Below are 23,368 nucleotides of genomic sequence, written 5' to 3'. Positions count from 1 at the left end.
ACTCGTGAACGTAAAATAAGGTGTAAAACTTTAAACACTGGAGATTAAAGCGAGTTTATATGCTAGCAGGATGGAAGTGCCCTATTATCACGTACGGAATTCCTCTCAGCGGAGTGTGTGATAGCCCCAGCGTAGACCATTGTGACCATTTCTGAGTGTTGGTTAATATTTTGATTTTAGCATCATCAGTGCTGAGAACGCCCCTTTACATAAATCTATGGTAGACTGTATTTAGGGCCATTTCTTAAATTACTGGAAATTCTGTCCTAGTCTCAAGCCAGAATTTATTTAATGATTTTTATAAATGAAACTCAAGTCAGCAACCCAAACAGCCACCTGTAAAACCAGACATTCTAGGGGGCTGGACAGACAACTCAGAGGTTAAGGGCACTGGCTGTTCTTTTAGAGGACCCGAATTCAATTCCCAGCAACCACATGGTGGCTCATGACCATCTGTCATGCGATTCAACGCCCTCTTCTGGTGTGTCTGAAGACAGCAACAGTGTACTCATAGACATTTTTTTAAAAGCTTAAAATCAAACATTCTAATACAACTCAATCCAAAGACCTCCTGACTTGATCCTACATGACAAAGAAGGATCATACTGTGAAGAGACTTTGTTTTCTAGAATAACCTATCATGCTCTTAAAAGAACAGAAATTTAAGATAAAGGGTATACAGAAACACATGGTAAACCCTGTCGTGGAGCCATCCTGAATCTGAGGCAAGGCAGTGATCAGGTGGTGATCACTGGCCTTGTCTGTGTGTCATAGCAGCCTTCACAGTGCAGGGTACATGCTCGTGTGTTCAGAACCAAGCCTGTAGCAAATTCATGTGACTCAACCTTTTGCAACTGCAGCCAGAAACATCTCAGATTCATTACGGGTTTCATTCTGAATTAATTATATGTTGTTGCGTGCTCAGGAAGCTTATGGTTGCCAAATTTTTCGGAGACCCCATGGCTAGTTACAAAGCCATGTCACAATCCACCATTTAAGAGGTTGTGGTTTGAGCCACTACCTCCCGGCTGTACCATTTAGCCAAATGCTTGCCTAATTGATATGCCTTTCTTCTCTGGAAGCCACAAGGATATGGACCCAGAAGTGCGGACTTCCAGAAGAAAATACAAAACTGCTTGGCCTTAGGTCCTGAAGCCTAAAACTGCACAGTGCCCTTGATTCAGTGGCAGGAAAGAACGATAGTATATGCTTGTGGTGGTTTGTCAGTTTGGCATCACCTAGGATCACTGAAGAGACACTTCATGAGGGATGGTTGGTCTGTGAACATGCCTGTTAGGGATTGTCTTGATTGTCAGAATTGATGTGGGATGAACAAACCTGATTATAAGACCCAAATAAGAACACCGTTCTCTTATTTGGGGCCATAGACAATACGAGGTGAGCACAGAGCATGCGTACATGGTTTTCCTCTCTGTTCTTGACTATGGATATGATTGGGACGCTAGACAGTATTAGCTGAGCACTGAGCATGCATGCATTTCTCTTTCTCTGTTCTTGACTGTGGATATAATGTGACTAGCTGCTCCAAGCTCCTGCCTCTGTGACTTGTTTGCAGTAACAGACAGAGAGTCCCAAGATAAAACAACCCTTTCCCTCCCCTCAGTTACTTCTTGTCAGTATATTTTTACCACAGCAAAAGCAATGAAACTAGGACAGAGAGAATGCTGAACTCTAGATCACTGTCTCCTTCATGAAAGTCTCCCAGGCAGCTTCTACACGCACCCCTCTACTTTACAGATATCACCTGTCTTTACTCTTCAAGGCTAAACCAATTGCTTCATGAAAATTTCCTTGGCGAGCTCTTTTTTTTTTTTTTTTTTTTGGTTCTTTTTTTTCCGGAGCTGGGGACCGAACCCAGGGCCTTGCGCTTCCTAGGTAAGTGCTCTACCACTGAGCTAAATCCCCAGCCCCCCTTGGCGAGCTCTTTAACATAAGCACTCACTCCTCCTGGAGACATCTTTACCTTTATACCAGATTTTGAGCAAGACTGGATCCCAGTAATTACTTCATTCTTCTACCTCAAGGCTCACACACTGACCTGCATGAGTGGCTATGTTTATTGGGAAGGAGGCAGGCCCATCCCCTGGCTTGCTGTCTGTGGATGTTTTCTTGCTAGGGTGGCAGAGTTGATTGGAAGCACACAGTAACAATACCCACGCGGCTGGCAGCATTTACTCTGTGGGCCTCCACAGGAAAAGCTTCCCACCCCAATTCTATCAGATTGCAAATTAGTATTATTCATTTTAATATTCCCTACAGCGCTTAGAGTATTGCCTTTGTGAGGTGAATCACCACCTTCCACTCTTTCCCGGCCAGAGTTTTCCATTAAAGTTTTGGAAATGTTTCCTCATGGGAACCCAGGAGCTTGAGGAAAAGGACTGACCTTACCTACTCACGTTATTCATCCTGTTAAGTGTCACCCAAACTAGAAACGTTCATTTGGTAAATATCAATTGCTATGCACTAAGCCCAGGGCTGGGGCCTTTGGATATGAAGTATCCCCACGAAAACATGCATTGAAGGCTTGGCCTCCAGCTGGTGGCACTATTGACAAGTGACTGAATCACAGAAGTGCTAACTTCAATAATAAGTTTTTTTAAATGGACGACTGGAAGGCGGGGCCTACTTGGAGGAAGTAGCTCATTGGATGTTTCTCTGAAAGGCGTGTCTTGTCTCAGGCACCTCCTACCTCTCCTTCTCCTGCACTCAGCCCTGCTTCCTGGCTACTCTGAAGGAAGAAGCTGCTTTCTTTTGCCAACCTTCTGCTTGGATGCTTTGTTATAACCTCAAGGCAACAAAGCCTGTTGACCATAGACTGACACCTCTGAAGACACGGTCCAAGAGAGAGCCTTCCTCCTCGAAGTCAGTTTCCTTGGGTATCTCGGCACAAAGATGGAAACTGCCTAATACTGCGTGAGAGCAGACAACGAACGAAGGTCCCTGTCCCTCTTTCTAGATTCCTGTTATAAAGCTGCATGGGACGCTCCCACAGATTTGCAGAGCCCCGTGGAACTTACACTACCACGGCTCCCTGTAGTTTACCCGTGCACACAGGAGGCTTCAATAACTCCCCCCCCCCGAGTCACTTGACCTGTTACCAAAGGTTACCCCTGGAATTCAGCTCGAGTCCTGGCTCTTGAGTACATCCCTGTCACATCTGAAGACCGAAGCTAAAGTGCCAGCTCCCATGTCAAACAGGATTACCACCAACCCTGCCCTGGGAGTCCCTCTTCTGCTTCATACCCTCATGGTCCTTTCCTGTCTTTTTCCTGACGGCCATTCTTACTGAGGTGAGGTGGTATAAGAATATAAGAATATAACTATTATTTTGTACCTCTTACCTTGTGCAACTATGGAAGGCCCATGGTTCTGGTGTCTCAGGGCCGCACTCATTTCGTGACTGAAAGTGTAAGTATCTGCTTTCTGGCCCACTACCATAGCTGTTGGCCATCCTCAGGTCCTGTGAGTTGCTGGCCAGAGACAATAGTTCCCTGTCACACAGTGCTTCTTGTGTATCTGTGTATGTACAGGTGTTGGGGGAAATGAGGGCTTTATTTGATGTAAGCGCTCTCCGGGCAGAGGAAACAGAGAAGCATTCAGACAAGCTTCGGTCATGGGAGATTCTTCTCCTGACCATGACGAAGTTGAGCCATCTTACCATCTGTCTGCATAAGTCCTACTGACACTCCTAATAACCAACAGGGAGTGACTGCTCCCCCTTCCAACCAGGCACTGGGTCAAGTTCTTTTCATGGGCTCCTTCTTTCCTTCTGAACAGAACCCTTCTAGGAAGGGGTAGTCCATAAACACTGAGGCTTGGAGGTGAAGTGACTCGCCAAACGGACCTGAGGAGAACGGAGTTAGGATGGTGCCTGGTGGTGTTTTCAGATCCGTCATACACCATGGTCTCTTAGCAGGAGATTTAAGCTGGTGCAAACTCGAGACTTAGTTTTTTCCACTCTGCATCACTCTCTCCAGTCCCTGACACTGATTTCCTGGTCTGACTAACTTGGTCCTCTGTACTTTTGGTGCCAGACTTCTGGAAAGTAGTCTATGGTCTCTCCTAGCTGTGTGAGTGCTGATGTGTAATCCAACCTCTAAACTTGCTAAGGAAACTGGTGAAATTATGATGGTTAAGAAGAAGATTCACTTTTCAGCTCAGCAAGGCCATGAGAGGCATGTAAGAATCAGGGAGTTCATGTTTACAGTGGCCCACAGACAGAAGCATCCTAAACAGACTGGAAGCCATTTTTAATACATCGAAAGGCTGTAAATCCAGAGCATGCAATATCCAACCGTTTCGAAGGTCTGGGACTCTCAAGAACTCTCAGATCAACTACAAATGTGTTGTTACTGATCCCCTCTCAGAGCAGACCCTGGAGTCTTCTTAAAGCATACACTGGATCACCCGCTTCATCAAACACCCTCTACATCCAACTTCGAACCCTCCATGCTCTCCCAACACTCTCAAGTTAAAACAATGTACAATGTTCCTCTCAGCACGGCCTCTCCCAGTTTACTCTATGATCTGTGTGGCATCTATACCAGTCTTTTCTTGAGTTCCTTGCTTTCCCCTCTCCAGCACCACAGGACCTTTGCTTCTCTTTCCTTTCTTCTTCTGACCCGTCCTTATCCGCAGTTCTGCTTCCTCTGGTAACGCTCTCATTCGGTTGTCCGTCAGCCTCCCCTGAACTGTTCCTCTCGTGTTCACCACAGTTTACACAACAGGCTTACCAGTCCAACGGGCTGACTGATGTGGGTGTGAGGACAGGAGCCATGTTTCTCGGGTTTCCTACTAGAGTGGGTCCTCGTGCTTTCCCGGGAGCTCATTTACCCTTGTCTACATCATGACCCTGCATTTCCTTGCATTTCTGAACAATGTTCCATGGTGTTCCCAGATAAGCTCATTTTATACTGACAAGCCACGCAAGCACGCGGACTTCAGTTTGATTTCCCAGAACCATAGAAGGCTGGATGTGACAGCAGGTGCCTATAATCCCAATGCTCTGTGGCAGTGGCTCTCAACCTTCCTAATGCTGTGACCCTTTAATACAATTACTCCTGTGGACCCCCAACCATAAAACTACTTCTGTTGCTCTATCATATAATTGTCATTTTGCTACTGCCATGAATTACCATGTAAATATTTTAGGAGATAGCAGTTTGACAGAGGGATTGAGACCCACAGGTTGAGAAACACTGCTCTCTGGTGAGGCAGGAGGCTAACCTGGTCTACAAAAAAGACTGTTATCTGACGTTCACATCTATGCCCATAGTACACATATGCCCACTCTCACATACAAAGATGAAAGGATGGTCCCACACAGGTGACTTGTGTTTTACAATTTATTGTAATTGTTTCTACTCCCTTTCAGACTGGGCCTCCCGTCACTAAACCGCCAAGAGGGAGAAGACAGAAACTCAATGGGGAACACCTGTAATACAAGAGACACCCAAAATGTCTAAAGTGAGAGTCACCAGATAAATCCTGTTATTTTAGATGGATAGGTTCATGAAACATGGGTCAAAAGAAATGCCGCCATTTTAACACGCACTTTTCTGAGAAAGGACATATTGCCTCTCTTTGTTCAAAGAGATTGGTTAATATTCTACGGTGAATCTCATTAAAATTTACATGTTTAATAAATGTTGGATATTAAATTGGTGGTGAGGAGATCTATTTATGGAAGGCTTGTTTTCTCCGATGAGAGTCTATTTATTTTTATAAGGAAACCGGCAAAGTTAATCACTAGGTTGGGAGTGGCTGAATATACTAGTTAGGTACGTTTGTTCATTTACCGAAGACAATAAGCAACGAAACACAATTTTATTTTGCAATTTTTACAGGACTTAATCTTCTTTACACACATTTTTAAAAATTCCAGTGTCACAAAAGAAACCAATAAAATATTAACTGGCCCTTGTTTCTACAATAACCTCTGTAGGTTATTGTAGGGAGTGGGGGAGGGGGCTTATATCACAGTAATTCCAGTCTCCCAATGATCCCGCTGATCTTTATCTCTGACTTTTGTGCTTTGGGGGATGGGCGGAGCCAGTTGTGGAGGAAGAAGGCGGTATAAGCAAACTGCCCCAGACAAGGAAAAGTTCCTACACAGGGGTTTTCGGTTCGCTAGTTTGCTAAAGTGGGAATTGGGAAATAGCTAACCTAGTCCAGGAAAAGTTAATTTGGTGACGGGACGAACGTAGGCAGGTGGAAATAGTGAATTCTTGCAGTCAAAAGATTGAGCTGCAAAAATAATGTCCTGGCAATTGGGAAACACAGGAAAAAGAAGGTGACATTTTGTGTGTGTGCGTGCGCCTGGCTGCGGCTCGAACGATCGTCTGCCCTCTCTAAGTTTTCAGGGCAGCACAACAGGGACAGAGAATGCAGCGACCCAGCCACTCACTCAGGCACGTTCAGCCTAGCAGCTGGACCCACGCGCCCAGGACCCTGCACCGCGCCTGCGCGCCCAGTCACGTGGCGGGCGCTCCGTGCTGAGCGGGTTAAAAGTCACGGCCGCCGAGCAGCCGACCGCAGGGCCGTGCTCTCTGCGTCCCTTTAGCCGACTGGGACGTGGGACCTTCTGCTCCTCGAGTCAGGATCCACGCGGGGAAGCGAGCCGAACCTCCTGGTGCCCTTCCCCAGGGCCCCAAACAGGCCCGCGCGCGAAACCGCGTCTTTCAACTGACAATGAAATCGTAGCCGCGGCCGGCGGCGAATAGGCGCGAGGCCGCGAGGCGGAGGGGGAGGAGGGGAGGGCCATTCAGCCGAAGCCCCGCCCAAGACCCTGCTCGCGCTCCTGTTGGTGCACGCCGCCATTCCGGCCCCGCCCCTTAACGGACCTGTCGCTCTGTGACAGGCGGAGGGGCCAGTTCCTGTTGGGAGAGGGGGCGGAGTCAAAGGTTGCCTGAGCTCCGCCCGGACTCCAGGGGGCTCCTCCCCCTTTGTGATCCTCGCGGCGGGGCGGGCGGGGGAATGTCATTGCTGCTCCGAGCCACCGCTCCTCTGGCGCCCTCGTCCCGTCGGCTCTCGCCGCCACTGCCGCCTCCTCAGCCGCACGGGGGACACGGATGGCTAGTGGGGCGCAGGGGCCTTTTGGGTTGAGACCGCGGCGGTCGCGGCTACTGCTGAGGCGGAGACTCCGGATCGCTGCCGCCGCCGCCGCTTCCACCCACAGTGTCCCGGCCTCGCGGTGCTGAGGGCGGGAGCGCGCCCAGCTCTTCCTCCGCCTCCGCCTCCTCCTCCTGGTTGTCGTCGCCGTCGCCCTCCTCCTCCTCCTCCTCCTCCTCCTCTGGGTCTCCGCCCAGCACCCCTCGCTCCAGGCGGCGGCGGTGGCCGCGGAGGACGAGCGAGACCCGCCGCCGGGGCACAACATGGCGGAGCCCTCGGCCCCGGAGAGCAAGCACAAGTCGTCTCTCAACTCGTCCCCGTGGAGCGGCCTCATGGCTCTGGGGAACAGCCGCCACGGGCACCACGGGCCCGGAGCCCAGAGCGCTTCCAGGGCGGCGGCGGCGCCGAAGCCGGGGCCCCCCGCGGGGCTGTCCGGGGGCTTGTCGCAGCCGGCCGGGTGGCAGTCTTTGCTCTCCTTCACCATCCTCTTCCTGGCCTGGCTGGCCGGCTTCAGCTCGCGCCTCTTCGCCGTCATCCGCTTCGAGAGCATCATCCACGAGTTCGACCCGTGGTGAGTGTGCCCGCCCTTCCCCCGCAGGCAGCCCGCGGTCCCCGTTTGTCCAGAGCCCCTCGGATCCCACCCGGTCTCCCGCGGGCCGGGCCGGGCGCGCCCCCTGCCCGCCTGGCGAAGTTTGCCCGGGAGCGGAGCCTCAGTCCTCCGCCCCCGGGGTGGGCCGGCCCCGCGCGGCGCCTCTTCCCCGCCGCGCCCCGGCTTGCTCCCGGGGCCCCTTCCCCACGCCCTCTCCGCCGCAGCTTTGCGCCTTGTTGCATTTTATTTCATTTCTCTCCTCTCCTGCCTCGGAGCAGCCCCGGGATTGCCTTCTGGCCGCTGGAGATGACTGGAACCCCTCGTCCGCTCAGCCTCGCAGTTTCACTCTTTCCCCTTGTATTTTCTCTCTCTTGGAGAGCGGAGTGTTAGGATTTAGGGGGAGAAATATTATCCCGAAAGCGAGCGCAGTGGTAGCGCCTCGTGTTTTTCCAGCCCCAGGTATTTTCAGGAGTGTCTCTTTAACCCCCCTAAGGCCCTTAAGTGCTCTCAGCTCGCCACACTATTTGTACTGTTGTATTGCGTTGCTTTTTAGAGCGAGATCGTTATTCTGTTAGCCGAACTCTCACCCTGGTTGTTACCACAATATCCGACAGCGTTGCATGAGTTCTTTTATTGGTCTCTGCAGGAAGGTCTGTGGAGAAGAGTACAAACCGTACCACACACCGTGCTGGGAGCTCTAGATTGTGGTGCCGAAGTTGCACACGCTGCATGGCACTCATTGACCTGAAGGTTTTAGGGACTTAACCCAACTCTGAACACAGAGTTACCTAGACTGGAAGATTGCTTTGGGCTTTCTCCCCATTGGGCCAACCTGAGTTAAGTTTTTGTTTTTTGTTTTTTTGTTTTTTCTTTCAGAGAGGGGTGGGGGGGTTGAGAAAGAGAGCAGGAGCGCGCCTCTTTAAACTAGTTTATTTCTCTGGCTGCCCTATCAACCTTGAATTAATCTTACTTGTAATTAGACCTAATTAAACGGTAGGGTATTTGTCTTACCATTTGAAATGCACAGAGAATCTTCTTAAGAGTTAATAATATATAGGTTATAAATGAATTTTTGCCGGGGGAACCTAAATGTTCAGTATCGGATTTAAGTTGTACTTTAAGAAACATATTTATGCTGCAATATCTATTGAACACCAGAGGGGCCTACTGAAGGAAAACAGTTTAGAGAAGCAGTGAGCCACGGTGACGGCCTGCTGTGAGGGGTTTTTGTCCCATTTTAGAGGTATCAATTTTTTTCTAACATTAGATTTGCTTTATAAATGACCATTATGTTATTTGGAACCAGAGAAGAAAATCATATTGGTGGAGATTACTATGACCCTACTAGTACTTGTGAAGTAACTGGATAGAGCATGAAACAAACAATTAGATTAAAAATAAAATTGACCAGAAATGAAAGCCACTAGAATTTACTGAACAACACTAGAAGAGAAAGTTGTGTCTTTTTAGATGAAGATAGCACAGGGTGTAACAAAATTTGGAAATACTTCCAAAGTGAATTTTAGATACTTCCAGAAAGTAACATTTTTTACAAGTGGAAGATTTTTTTTTTTTTTTTTTTTTGGTTCTTTTTTTCCGGAGCTGGGGACCGAACCCAGGGCCTTGCGCTTCCTAGGCAAGCGCTCTAACCACTGAGCTAAATCCCCAACCCCACAAGTGGAAGATTCTTAACTGCTAAGAGTTAACTCAGATGCTGAAATTAATGATTACAGATAAATGCACAAATAAATGAGGCGATTTTAATTTTTTTTGCTCATTTTCCCCCTAGTAAAACTGCATATGAGGAGGCTTAGATGGCCTTAGAAATTTGAGATCATAACTTTTTATTCATGAAAATCTATTTTTATGTCTGCTGTGTATGGGAACACAGTTCCATCCGAGTCTGGTCCACTTCAATTTTAATCCACACACACTGACCTGCAGTGTCCACAGCCAAGGCCTGCTTACTTACTTACCTGCTTACTTACTTAGCTCTCCCACCTACCAGTGGCAGTGTCAAATGTGTATTCTTGATGAAATGTTCACACTTGCAATGTTAGAACATTCTAATGAGCAGATAGTGTAGTAAAGGAATTGTCCCTGCACCTCACTGTGCATGGCGACTTGTCTGGGTGAATCTCGTGGAATGCCTGATTCAAGAGACCTAATGAGAGAAATCAAGTTCAAACAAAAAGAACACTGTGTTCACTTTAGATTTTCATTTCATGGCTGTTACTAATAGGCATGCCATTCATTCTTCCATCTCATAATCATTCTTGAAAATTTTTTACAAGTGAGGTTGTATAGCTTGCCTGTGGCCTGTCATTACTTTTGACTTTTAAAACAGTTTTCTCCAAAGCTAGTAAGAGCAGTCTCACACACTAGCTTGGAAGTGGCTCAGATTACCGTGCAGCAGTGATGGGAACCTTTAGTAATATTTCAATGTTCTCTCTGCCTGTTTCTATGAACCAATTTTGGCCTGCCCACACTTTCAGCCCCACCCCCACCCCCCCAATTTCTGAATCCTTTTCGGGAAAGGCAGTTGATGGTGAGTGCTTCTGTACTAACAGTGCCTCTTGAATTGTGAGACGTCAGAAAGCTGCCAAGAGGGAGTTGTCACCAAATTACACCTGTTTTTAAATTTTCCCAAGTTATAAATCTTACCAACTACTATAAGAGGTGGTAGTATATGAGGTTATTGACTTAAGTACCTTTTCTTTTGTTAATTTGGCAATGTTTTGGGGTTATATTCTCACCTTTTGTGCCAGTGATGTTTCTCCCTTCTCAGTTGAGCTGACAGGAGTCCAGGAAGCAGTTGAGACTGTTCTGTAGGTGCCAGACATTTGGTTGACCAACTAGTTTAAGGACAAGCATCTAGCTTTATCCTTTTATCCAACATTGTGTTTAGTCTTTGCAGTTTTGCTGTGATTATGAACACTTGTATGCTACATTAGCCAGACCTTTCCTGTTAGCTTCTGACAGATTGTGGTAGCTCTTCCCATTAGCACTACTCTAAGGAGATGCCCTTTTTCTCATGGCACAGCCTTTTAGGGGCTTCTCTCTAGAGAGAATTGGGGAATTTAGAATTTAAAGCTTTAGGCTTTAGCTGAAACTATGGTATAAATAGGTTTATTAGTGAAAATATCTTTCAAAGGAGCAATAAGCCTTGGAAAGTGAGCTGTTTATGAGTTGTGGACTGCATCCTGTCTTTTGAGGTCTCCCATGTTTTTCTTCACTTTACAGATGACAGAAACAAAAAACCAAACAAAACTGTTGACCTCATTTCTGAAGAAGACAGAATGGTTAGCAAAAGCAAGCAGTTTTAGAAAGTTTCCCAGATCTTTTAAAGCCTCTGTGACTGGGATCATTAGCAGCAGCAGCAGCAGCAGTCCCGCAGCGCTTCCAGATGGGGTACACCACCACTGATTTCATTGTAATCCACACTTTCTGCCCAGGAGCGACTGGGATCCTCGAGTTAGAAGTACATGTAATAGGAAGTGCTTGAGTGGCCGCGTTTAATGATGGCTTTGAATCTGTGCCCACTTGCAGCCACCCTTCCCCTCGGGTAGTCATCGTGGCTTTCGTGAAGCATAAGCTAGATCCCAAGCAGATAGGATCTGTTGTTAGCCCTTGGAATCTTTGCTTTTCCTTCAGGATTTTCTTTGCTTTAGGGCCAGACTAGGCAGGACTACGTACTTCTAGTTATAAGTGGTTTGCATGAAGACGGTTGTCTATGGAGCATTAGAAGCTAAAGTTTCTCTTCTCTGGCTCTGAACTCCTGGATGTGGAAGTAACTTAGCAGCCTGTTTGTGCCTGACCTTCATGCTCTCAAAAGTGATGAATGTACAGAAAAAGATAAGATAGTCTTTATTGTACTGTCTTTAGTCTTTATTGTACTGTCTTAGTAGTTACACTACACCTGTGTTCTCAGAAGTAACTAATCCCAAGGCTGATGTTTTCTAAAGTGAGATCCTGGGACACCACAGTACTGCTTTGAGTTAAAAGCCTCTGTGTCTCAGCAGATCTGCCTCTGCTAAATGATTGTGCTGTAAGTTTTCAACACACAGGAAAGTTGAATTTTAGAGTGAACATTCACATCACTCCTGCCTGTGTTCTCTGATTGACATATTTTTCTTAACTCTTCAGTGTCCATGGCTGTGCTTACACCCTTCCTCCTTTAGACTCTGAAGTCTAGAGAGACTACTGGTGCCTTGGCCTGTGATACAGGATGCTACCTTGCTTCCTTCACTCCAGGATAAACTTTCTTTCTGGATTGCTTTGTTTTCTGTAAAATCATTCAGAACAACATGTACAAATAACTCTTTTTGTATCTTCACTTGGACTGCAGGCCAAGATCAGATCCTATCCCTTTGAGGTTTTGGTCATTAATTTTACCTGAGTACACTGTAAGCCAGAGTATTAGCCACGTTTGTTAAATGACTTGGCTCTGTTGTTTGGAGAGAAAAATCTGCAGTGGTGGATTTTGGGTTTTATTCTATTTCTCTTATGAAGCACTTGTAAAGTCTTGAATTGTTTTATTATTTAGCCTGTTGTCACTACAGTGTTTCATCCAAACAGTACAGGGCCTGAAAACATAGACTCCCAAGTTAAAGGAGCAGGAGAAGGACCACCGTGCTGATTCTGACTGACGACACTTCTCAGTGTGGACCACCCTTCTCCTCCCTTCTCCCTCCCAGGAGCTTGCTATGAAAAGCCCAGGCTGGCAGGCTGGGTTACAGGGTGTCCTGCTTCTCGCTTTCCCCTTCTGCCTTGAGTGAACCTGAAGGCTGGAAATGGTTAGAAATGGTAGGCAAGCCATGGGGCAAAGGAAAGAGCTCCGTGTCTGGTGGGAGTACATGGAGGGAGAGTTAGTTGGGGCACTTGTTCAGATGCCCCTGTAATGTGGGGCAAATTTGTTTACTGGTGTTGTAGGCGGGCCAAAATATCGAAGCACTTTTTTTATAGTTTGAATGTTTGGAAAAATGCTATCTTAGTTTGAGACATCTAAACATTTTGGAATATACTTTTCAACATAAATTACTAAATGTCTGTTTATTTACGTCTATATCAATTGTCCATTCAAATTTGTATCATTTAAAGATGAGCAAATCTATGAATTGTACTAATCAAGTTAGCCATATCATCTGTAACCCTTCCTTTGTGGAACTTAATTTTGTAGGAAACATTAACAGAATTTTCAAGTGATATGTGTAAGTTCAACAGTGTGTCTCACACTTTGTAATACTTACCTTTCAGTTGAGGAATGTGGTGAAATCTTTTGTTTCATAGACAAAGCATATTTTAATTCATTGGTCTCCAGATCTGCCTGATTCCAAAGTCTGTTTTTATATGTTCTGACTATAACACAGGTTTCAAAGAAAATGTCTTTCACTCTTTTTCTTTTTTTTTTTTTTAAATCCTTCCTGAAACTGGTTTTCTCTGTGTAGCCCAGGCTGTCCTGGAACTCCTCTGTAGACCAGAGTGGCCTCCAACTCAGAAATCCACCTGCCTCTGCTTCCTGAATGCTGGGATTAAAGGCGTGTGCCACCAATTTAATTTGCTTCTTAATCATCTGTTCTAAGTCCTTATTTATTGGACCATCAAAATGCTTGGTCCCAGCCCTCTCTAGTGCAGTCAGCTCGCTAGTGGATGATAGTTGTTTTGATTGTTTTCAGGTGGGGGAAGAAAGAAGAAAAGTTGATTTAAGTTTTGTTCTGTTTTTTGTTGAAGATGAGTAATGAATTTTCAGAAATGGGCCTTTTAGTAAGTAGCCTATTGAGAAGAAAAGATGGTTGAATCTAGTTAAATATTTTCACTAAGATTTGTCTGTAAAAAGTTCATAATATTGACTTTGGAGGTATTCAGTCAGCCCAGCAGGAGATTTTGAGTGGACAGCTATGCTCTTAAGAGTAGACTCAGAATTCTAGAGGTAAATAGATTTTCAAGGTATGTGTGATCACTTGTCTTTTCTCCAAGGCAAAGGACCTGAGGAGCCTGCATAAACTACCTAAAGGTAGTTGAGGCCTCTTCATACTGAGGTGTTGTTTTAAGTTATAACTTCAGACTATGAGAAGATATTCTTTGTATATTACCATTCATTTAGAATTGAGGGTGTTGAAAATAATAATAGTTCACACATAGAAACAGGACTTTAGTATAAAGTTTAACTTGGAGTTGGTGATGTAAAAAAGCTGTGGGCGTGAATTGCCTGTCTCTGCCATAAATTAAGTTATAAAGCTATTCTTCTTTACTGTGTGCTCATGCTTATTTATCAAAAGAAGTGTTCTCGGATAGAGTAGTCAGATTTTATTCATATTATTAAAATTCTAGGGGTTGGGGATTTAGCTCAGTGGTAGAGCGCTTGCAAGGCCCTGAGTTCGGTCCCCAGCTCCGAAAAAAAAGAAAAACGAAAAAAAAAATTCTAAAGTATCCATTCATAAGCAAGTTGATGAGTTTCTTTTCTAAGATTTATAAACTTATAACCCTTTCCAGTTAAACAGTACCACCCCTACCCCCAGTATGGTTTTTTAAAAGTGATTTCTAGTCCTTTCAACTTAACAAGACTTCAAATTATTATCTTTTTAACTTAAATATTGACAGGTTCTTGTTCTCTCCTTTTCTCTGTATCTAATGTTGCAATTGGTGTGTGTGTGTGTGTGTGTGTGTGTGTGTGTGTATGTGTATGTGTGTATATGTGCGCACGCGCTAATGTTGAAGGTGAACTGTTGTCTGCAACGTTACAAAAATTAAAAGGCATAGTAACTCCTTCCTAAAGTGTGCATTATGCACACCTTACATTATTTTGTTACAGGTCAGATTTGTCTGAAGAAAAGTATGAGGCCAAATTGAATGGCATCAAAAAAAAGTATCATGTCTACAAGTTTATTTATGAGAGTAAATTATTTCACAATGTGCAATCCACAGCAAAAACAGTGAATGTAGGATTATCAAAAAGAAAGCAGCACTTTTGTAGTCGTTGAGATATTCTTTGAAAGTAAATCTCAAGTGCTTATATAAAAAAGAGCAAAAAGTGCATTTGCAAAGGCATTTATTATAGAAAAAAGGGGGTTCAGCCTTAAGGACCCAGTCAGTACCCAGTAAAATGAAGACCCACCTGACCATTGCATTCATGACCATTTTCATCACCTGTGACACTGCTTCTCCAGTCCCTGTCCCCCACCCTGTAACCTAACCTAAGTAGTAACTGCTTGACTTGTGTCGGGGCGGTGAGCTTTCTGTATTGCTGCAGTTTGGTTAACCTGTCGTAGTAAAGCCGAATTGTAGCTTTGGTATCCGGATCCTTTTGCTCCTCTGTGTTGGTCAGAACAGTGGGCAGAGATGAGACGCAGCAGTCTAGCACAGGAGAGCTGCCTGTTCTCTTTATAGCAGGAAGTACCTGTAAAAATGAAGGGAAAAGATAACAAGGTATCACGTGATCTTGTAAAGAATTTTTTTAATCTATTTTATGTGTTTTATCTGTGTGTACCTACATCTGTGTACTATTTACCTACAAAGTTACAAGTTTTCACTGCTGTGTAAGTGTTGGAAATTGAACCTAGGTCCTCTAGAAGAGCAGCTAGTGCTCTTAACCACTGAGCCATCTTTCCAGGCCTAGATAACAAATGATCTTAAAGCCAACTCTTTTAGATGGCTAAAAGATAACCTTAGAAAGATTGAACTGCTCAGAAGACAGAGGATAAAAGAACCAGGGCATGGGGACATCATTCAGGAGACAAACAAACAATAATGGAATAAAAAAGTTACTGTTCAAGAACTGGGCCCTGAGGAAGGAGCTCCAGTGGTGTTGGCCATGTTACATGCCTGCAGTCCTAGCTATTTTGAGAGACTGAGAGGTGCAGGGGTGATGACCACCCCTACACACACTGCACTCCTGCCGCCTCATGGCATGCCTGTACCGGTTCTTTCTCCCTCGGGGTTTGCTCACCCACATCCCTTCCACCAGGGCCAGCTGGGCCAGTTCACCCGCTCTCATGACCTCAGTCAGCTCTCCTGAGTGCTTCAAGGGATGAGGGGGCAGAGGGCACCCACCACCACCACTTCACAGTAGAGGGTGGCAGGACCAGGTCTGCCTAGCCCTGTCCTCAGAGCTATCTCCTCCACTTTCCCCTCCCTCTTAATCCGGGCCAATCACGAGCTGAGCAGGTGAGGAGCAAGGCCTGCTTTCCCAAGTGAAGGGCAGGATAGCTCCCGTGAGCTCATGACCCTGTGGGCAGCTTTCTCAGCTGCTGGAGGTGGTGAGGGGCTGGGGCTAGGCATCTCCTCTGTGCCACCCCACAGCAACTTCATCTCTCTTCATAGTGCTAAAGCTGCTCCACTTTTTTTTTCCCTCCTTCGGAGCTGAGGACCGAACCCAGGGCCTTGCGCTTGCTAGGCAAACGCTCTACCACTGAGCTAAATCCCCAACCCCGCTGCTCCACTTCTTTATCTCCCGTTTGACCACCACATACTCATACATATGGTGCCATGTCCTGTTTGTGCCTTCCCTGCCTCCTGGAGGCTGGCCATGTGGCTGGTGGGCCCCTGAGTGACATCCTCCATCCATGCTGCAGAGGTGGTGGCAAGTGGATGTCTATGCCCCCTGTACTGTACACCGGAGGGCAGAGGGCAGGTCTTTTATCTGACTTCTTCCTGTGCTGTGCGGAATGCACTTGACATGATGTGATTCCTATGAGTCCAGGCATAGGATGGCCCTCAAGCCAGGATGCACAAAGCACTGCCAACTGCTTTGCCCTTGCTGATGTAAGACACCACCTCCACCAAGATGTCTGTCTTCTTTACCCATTGCAAGGTGTGTGTGTGTGTGATTCTTTTGTGTTTGCAGACAGGATTTCATTATGCAGTTTAGGTGGACTAGAACTTGTGAGATAGCCCAGGCTACCTCCCCAGTGCTGGGACCATACCTAGCAGTAATTACTTGCTTTGTTTCTTTTGTTTGGTGTGTGTGTGTGTGTGTGTGTGTGTGTGTGTGTGTGTGTGTGTGTGTGCGTGCGCGCGCACACGTGCATTGTGTGCACACAATTACTGCTAGTTTTGGTTGCTGTGAGTGTGTTTTCATATAGCTAAGAATCTTGAATAGCGTCTTTGAGTTCTCTTAAAGTTTCCCAGGTTGCTTTCTTCTAGTGCAGTGGTTCTCAACTTCTGGGTCATGACCCTTTTGGGGAAGGGAGCAACAGATGACCCTTTCACAGAAGTCATCCAAGACCATCAGAAAACACGTATTTACATTATGACTCCTAAGAGTAGTAAAATGACAGCTATGAAGTAGCAACAGAAATAATGTTAGGGTTGGGGTTAGCACAACCTGAGGAACTGTATTAGAGGGTCACAGCATTAGGAGGTTGCGAACCACTGCTCTCGTGTTCCAGTGTTTACTGAGTTGGATCCTTTTCAGTTTGTTTTCTTGATTGTTTAGAGGCCGTGTCAGTCTTCAGAAATATTGAGAAAGTCATAGTCAGAAGAGTTTCTCAAAAATCATCTTCAAGGATAAAGTTAATTCAAAGAATGGTAAAGGTCCTTGGCCTTCGTGTAAGAACACGAACTTTACTGGGCTCTGAGAATTGGGTGTCTGTTAGCAAATGCTCTATGGTGTCAGGAAAGTGACTCTGGGTGGGAAGGCTTCCTTTACTAATCAGCACATAAGTGAAACAGAAAAAACTTGCATGTATCTCTCTGGTGACTGAAGTGATTTTGGTGGATTTGGTAGTGGTCCTGCTGTGCCTTAATATAAGGCTCCTGCTACCCTGTGAGCAAATAGTGGGCTGTTGGCAGACTTAATTTATTGCGAAGGAAAATTCAAATCTGGAGCTGCCTTTCTTCAAACTCAGTGAGTCAGCCAGCATTTGAACTTTATAGTCCAAACTTTAATTTAAGCCAGCTATCCTAAGAAAGATGTTTAATGTAGCCCATCATCCTGAACTCCATGCAGGGAATAATCCAAATGCCTTGAGGTTAGACTCCGCGTGGGTAATGGTCAGTGTAAGGATAGAAGCCCTTTTCCTGCGCCCGAGACTCCTCTTGTATAAACTCGGAAGTGGAGGTACTCTCCTAAGTGTCTTTACTGTTGTGAACCATGCCAGCTACACTCCTTTCAGGAAAATAACCTGAAGTTAGTCAGTATAGGCTCTGTTAATAACATTGTAAAACAGTCTTGTGCTAAACTTTACAGGCTGAAGCCATTTTTTGAAGTTTTACATCTACAAAGTAAAAATAGTCAAAAAAACACTAGGTTTTTGTGGACATGGGTTTTTGTTTTGTTTTGTTATCTGACTTTGTAGGGCATAGTCATTGGATTTTGATGTCCATTTGCCCCTGGAGTGAATGATGATTTAATGTTACCATAGAAAGCAGGAAAAAGTTCCCTTCAGTCAAGAACATCATTTGTATTCTCCCTGCAGTGTTTTATACAGTATTAGGGGCATGGTGAACACTCACAATGAATATTGAAATTTTGTCTCTAACTATATACCTTTTTTTTTTTTTTTTTTTTTACTATATACCTTCTTAAAAATAACTTCATCTTAAACTGTGTCTTGTTTGGTAAAACGCTCATGTAGTAAGTCTCTTAGGTTTGGCTGTAGTGTCAACAGTCACGCAGTGAACGTTGTGACTCCACTTTCACAGGTATTTAGTCTTAAGGAAGGGAGCGATGCTAGAGAACGGATGGGTCTGTAGCGGAAGGGAGCTATGAGTGGCACTGTGGGCTGCTAGCAGTGAGGGGAATGGCCGACTGGATGCATTGGGAAGAGTGTCAGGAGAAAGTGTAAGTTTAGTTGTATGTGTGTTTCTTACAAGCACAAGTCACTCTGAGTTCCTGTTCATGTTTTAACTCAGTAGTTAAGGAGCACTGAGTCAGACAAGAAAGAATAGTTAATACCTCCCAGCTTCCTGAGTTATAGAAGCTGCACTGTTAATTTTTGAGATGATGAATGGAAAAGATGTCATCTCAATAAAAATGAGTTTACAGGCTAGAGTTTGAGGAATAATAAGATCTGAAATTATTGTATGCCTTAACACTAATTAGTATTACTAAACTCATCACTCTTTCTTGATTGAACTCAATGATGAAGGTAACTGATACTCAAATCCAGCAACACTTTAGAAAGCATCAGAGATTTGACCTTCTAAACTTAGAAATTAAAGAATACTAAATAAAAATACTCATTAGAACAAACCAATAGCTTTATTTGTGGAACTATCTTTGCAGAGGAAATAACTTTGTGTCTAATTATTAGGTGGGTCATTGGGTAGTAGCTATTAGTGAATTAGTACTAAATAAACCAAACTCTGAGGCCCTTGTCCATTTTTCAATTGTCGTTTAAAGCCTAATAGAAGTGATTGGTCTGTTAAGTGTCCTGTGAGTCCTCACGCCCACAGCCTGGAGTTGACCTCACGGGATTTTCTATTTTTTACAAACTTAACAAAACTATGCTTAAAAAAAAATCCTTTCTTCATCAGTGTATTTTAAAAAGAAAGTCTGTTAGTACACGTTCAAAGCCCCAAGTTTAGTCCCTAGCACAGCAAAAGGGCAACGCATGTTTCAAGTGGAATTTGTTCAGTACGTTAGCCAACATTGTATATTCACTGACTTTTCAAAGCGTTTCCACCTGTCCACGGGCACGCAGTCTGGTTCCTACCACACGCGTATTCTAGACTTTAACCAAGAGAGGCTTTCATTTTAACATGCCGACACTTGAAAGAGAGGAACAGGATGATGAAGCCATGTAAGATAATGAAATGGACCTAATCTTAACGGTTAAAGGCCAGTCGTATGCTCAGAGTAGAAGAAACACGCTTGAACAACTGACTAAAGATCCAGCTACTTATGGTTGTTAAATTGAATCACTCACTTCATTAATAGGAAGATGCTGCCCCCTTTTAAGATATTTTGATTGTCAAAGTAATTAATATACTAAACTTAAAGGGTCTAATGGAAACAACCTTGATACAAAAGGCTTTCCTTTTAAAATAAAACCATTTTGGATACTTCTATCATTTAAGTTATGTTAATTAGACTTATTGGGCCAGATCACAACAGAAGACATTGCTAATAGGTTGAGGTATATTTAAAATGTAACATGCACATAAGTGGGATGTATGTACTCTATATAATTATGAAACTTCCTGTTGATATTGGAAACCTACCCAGCGGTGGCAGAATTGAGCACCATCTTCATATTTACCTGTTCTTTAGCCTGCCTCTTTTATTTTTCCTGTTGCAACTAGGAAAGCATTTTGACTGTATGAATATTTTGTTTTGATGATGTGTGGCCGTGTGTGTGCACCTGAGTATAGATGGCCACAGAGTCTAGGAGTCTAGGAGTGGGTGTTCAGAGTCTCTGGAGCTGAAATTACAGTAGTTGTTAGTTCTAGTTTTTTTCTATCATGAGTGATGTTAAACTTTTCTGGTATACACATGCGTGAGTTTGATAGTTCTGTACTTGCACTGACATTATATTTCAGCGAGTTATAAAGATACCATCTCAAAACTTAGTGGCGCAGGAGCCAGCACTTTCCACCGTAATGTGGCCGACTAGGAAGTTGTACCAGCCTACGTTTTGAGAGCTTTATAGTTGTCTCCAAAGGCTGTAGCTGGCTTGGAGCAGGGGTGCCTCAGACGCCTGGGCATTGGTGACATGCTGGAACTTTGACCGTGCATTAATCAGAATTTGGCTCTTCACTGTTGTTACATAGGCTGCCTTACTGCGTGGTTCCTGGGCTCCAAAAGAGTTCCAAGGTGGGAGAAGCCATCTGGCTGATGAAAGGCCTGGAGTGGACGGCATCATTTCCAGTCTAATTTATTGGTGACATAGGCTTACTTCAGTGTCAGAAGAGAACACTGGTGTATAGGTGCAGGATTTTTTAGGAGCATCTTTAGACATTCTCCACATTACATTTATTATTTTAATCTCCCGTGAATATCTTTGCCCACTTGGGGCTTTTTGTTTGTTTTTTATTTGCTTATATTGAAGCAACGTCTGGCTATGTAACCCAGGCTGCTTCCTCCTGCCCCAGGTTCCCAAGTGCTAGAGTAACTGTGTGTGCGTGTGTGCGTGTGTGTGTGTGTGTGTGTGTGTGTGTGTGTGTGTGCGTGTGTGTGTGTGCTCACTTCCCTATTTCTTGTTTCCCCTCTGAGTTCTTCATTTAAATCATTTAGTCATTGTCTGCCCAAACTTTGCACACTTGCTTTCCACAGCCAGGCTAGTTGCTGTTCGTGCTCTTTCTGGGAGTGCTCTGTTCTCAGGGTATGAAGTGCTCGCTGATACTTGAGATTGTCTTGCCTACCTTTACTTCCATACTTTATTCTAGAAATTAAGGTTAAGAATTGTGGCTAAAATTCTTTCAAATTGTATGAATTTGAGAAGTTCAGAGCGTGTGATCAAATGTTTGCCCTATGTTCTTAGAATTCTTTAGACAGGGCAATCGAAGTACAACAGAGTTACCTCAGAAGTGAGGATGCCACAGAGCAGGACTGAAGTGCAGAACTTGAGCTTGAGGGAAGGGAAGCCACTGTTTTTCACGCCTGAACTCTGGACATACGCGTGTAGACACTTCTGCTCTGCTCTCTAACTTGGAAGATTTGTGTGTTTTCCATTTATTTCAATTCTGTCTGTTGATAGTACCCAGTAGACCTAGCGGAAACATGCCACCCATTGGATTTAATACCTAACTGCAGTACCACACACCTTTAATCTTTAATCCCAGCAGTAGGCCAGAGTTCAGGCTACCTTGACTTCATGGTAAGTTGCAGACTAGTCAAGGGCTTTAACAAGGCTAAGTAGTAAGTCTTTGTCTCAACAAACGAACAAACAACAAACGAACAAACAAATAATAAATGCCGATGGTGGAAGTAGAAGGTAAATATCAGAAGGGTTTTTACAGGCAGTAGACACACATCTTCTTTAGACTTTGATTTGAGTGCATGGTTCATGCCATGACACAGGGGTGGAAGTTGGAGGACTACTGAGCCATCTTGCCAGCCCTTCAGTTAGTTTTTAAAATGTCAAGTGAAGTCAAGTGTGGTAGGTCCACACATAATCTCGGCACTTGGAAGGCTGAGGTGGAAGTCTCCCAAGGTGGCCTCAGAGGAAGAGCCTCTCCCAAAACAGAACAAAGTGCAGGTCCTTCCCTGATAGTCCAGAGACCCTCCTCTTCTGGTGGGGGTGGGGGACTGATGGAATTGGCAGCAGACAGTTAAAACAGAGCCCTTATTTGTAGTTAATGCATTGTTGTGAAGCTCTGCTGTGTGTTGTCATATCTTTTGAGTTTTGTCCACGTCACTGAGGGAGAATCGTGACAGTGACTTAGAGTGGCCAGATAGCTGCAGACTTGACACAGCCCTTTACTTTCTCCTCTAGTGCTCACCAGGAGAGAAGTGGGTGTGTCCCAGTACACACATGCTCTTCTGCTGAAGAAGGTCTTGTATGAAAGTAGCCCACCTACCAGTGAGTGGAGGTCAAGGAGCATCGTCCCAGGGCTAAGCTGCAGCTGCTTGTGCACCCATGAGTACATTCATGCTCGTGCTGCAGGGCCTGTCTGCTCTCTTTAGGTCTCTTCCTTCAGAGTTGACTTGAAGCTCTTTTCGGGCATCGTTGGTTAATTCTCGGCTGTACTGAAGCACTACTGTGGATACCTTTCTTTGAATTTCCATATCTGAAGTTATAAACTTGATTGTTTAGACAGTGCCTTTAAGATGTCAGCTGGTGCACCTGGGTTTAAATTGCTTTTGTAGCTATAGTGAAATAAAGCAGGCTCCCCCCAACCCCCTTAAGGAGGCTGTGAAGTCTGATGTCCTTGGGTTTTGGTCCCACCACTAGATGGCAGGGATAACAAAAGACAAAGTGCCAGAGTTGCTTCTGCTTGATTGGTGCTGTTCTCTAGCTCCATTCACACTGAGTTGAGGTACTGTGAAGTCTCAGCCAGAGGCGTACCCACCTCTATAAGGACAGCTGTAAAACTGGAGAGTTAGTAACAAGGCGAAGGAGAAGGGATGGAAACCTTTCGTCTTTGAGTTAATCATTGGTGTTTTAAAGCAGATAATATTTTGTTTGCATGATGTGTATGTGAGGGTTCACACGTCACAGTGTATGTCAAGGTTACGGGTCAACTTTGTAAACTCTGTTCTCTCTTTTCACATTTACATGTGAGTGGATGTAACGTTCTGGGGGTGGAACTCAGGTCCCCAGGCTTATTGTCACAATTGATGCCAGTTGCTGAGTGTCTCTCAGTTGACTATCAGAGTTCTGACCTGCCTTTCTGCATGCACCATGTTGAATTTGACTTCCCTTTTTCTGACCGTTAGGCTTACATTAGCATCTATACTGTCATTCTTTCCGTGTCCCTATTTGCTTTCCTATTGACTAGGTTGAATACATGTTTTAACATCAACATTTTAAATGGTTACATATGTAAGCTCCTAGAACATATATGTATAAAATGTAGAACTTGAGAGAGTCTGTGTAAATCTTGCAAAGTGAAGAGCTTATTTGTTGACAGCCTTGAAGAATAGGCTAATGAGAAACTGAGGGCAGCATATGGTTCTGTGATGCTGTAGAAGACTGTCTTGGTCTTGGGTGGGCTTGTAGCTTAGTAGATGCATGAACACACACACACACACACACACACACACAC

The 23,368-nt window shown here is 44.8% G+C and overlaps 1 protein-coding gene across 1 annotated transcript in view; it reads left to right on the top strand.

Annotated features, from left to right (window-relative positions):
- Nucleotides 1–7,330: 7,330 nt before the first annotated feature.
- The window catches only part of Stt3b (STT3 oligosaccharyltransferase complex catalytic subunit B), a 65,344-nt gene continuing 49,306 nt past the window's right edge, over nt 7,331–23,368 (top strand). The window contains 1 exon segment of the mRNA NM_001170539.1: nt 7,331–7,702. Within this exon segment, the coding sequence (NP_001164010.1) occupies nt 7,395–7,702 (308 nt within the window). The 5' untranslated portion in view covers nt 7,331–7,394.

The sequence above is a fragment of the Rattus norvegicus genome, chromosome 8, assembly GCF_036323735.1.
Source record: "Rattus norvegicus strain BN/NHsdMcwi chromosome 8, GRCr8, whole genome shotgun sequence".
In the NCBI taxonomy this organism is placed as follows: domain Eukaryota; kingdom Metazoa; phylum Chordata; class Mammalia; order Rodentia; family Muridae; genus Rattus; species Rattus norvegicus.
This window is presented reverse-complemented; position numbering and strand designations above follow the sequence as displayed.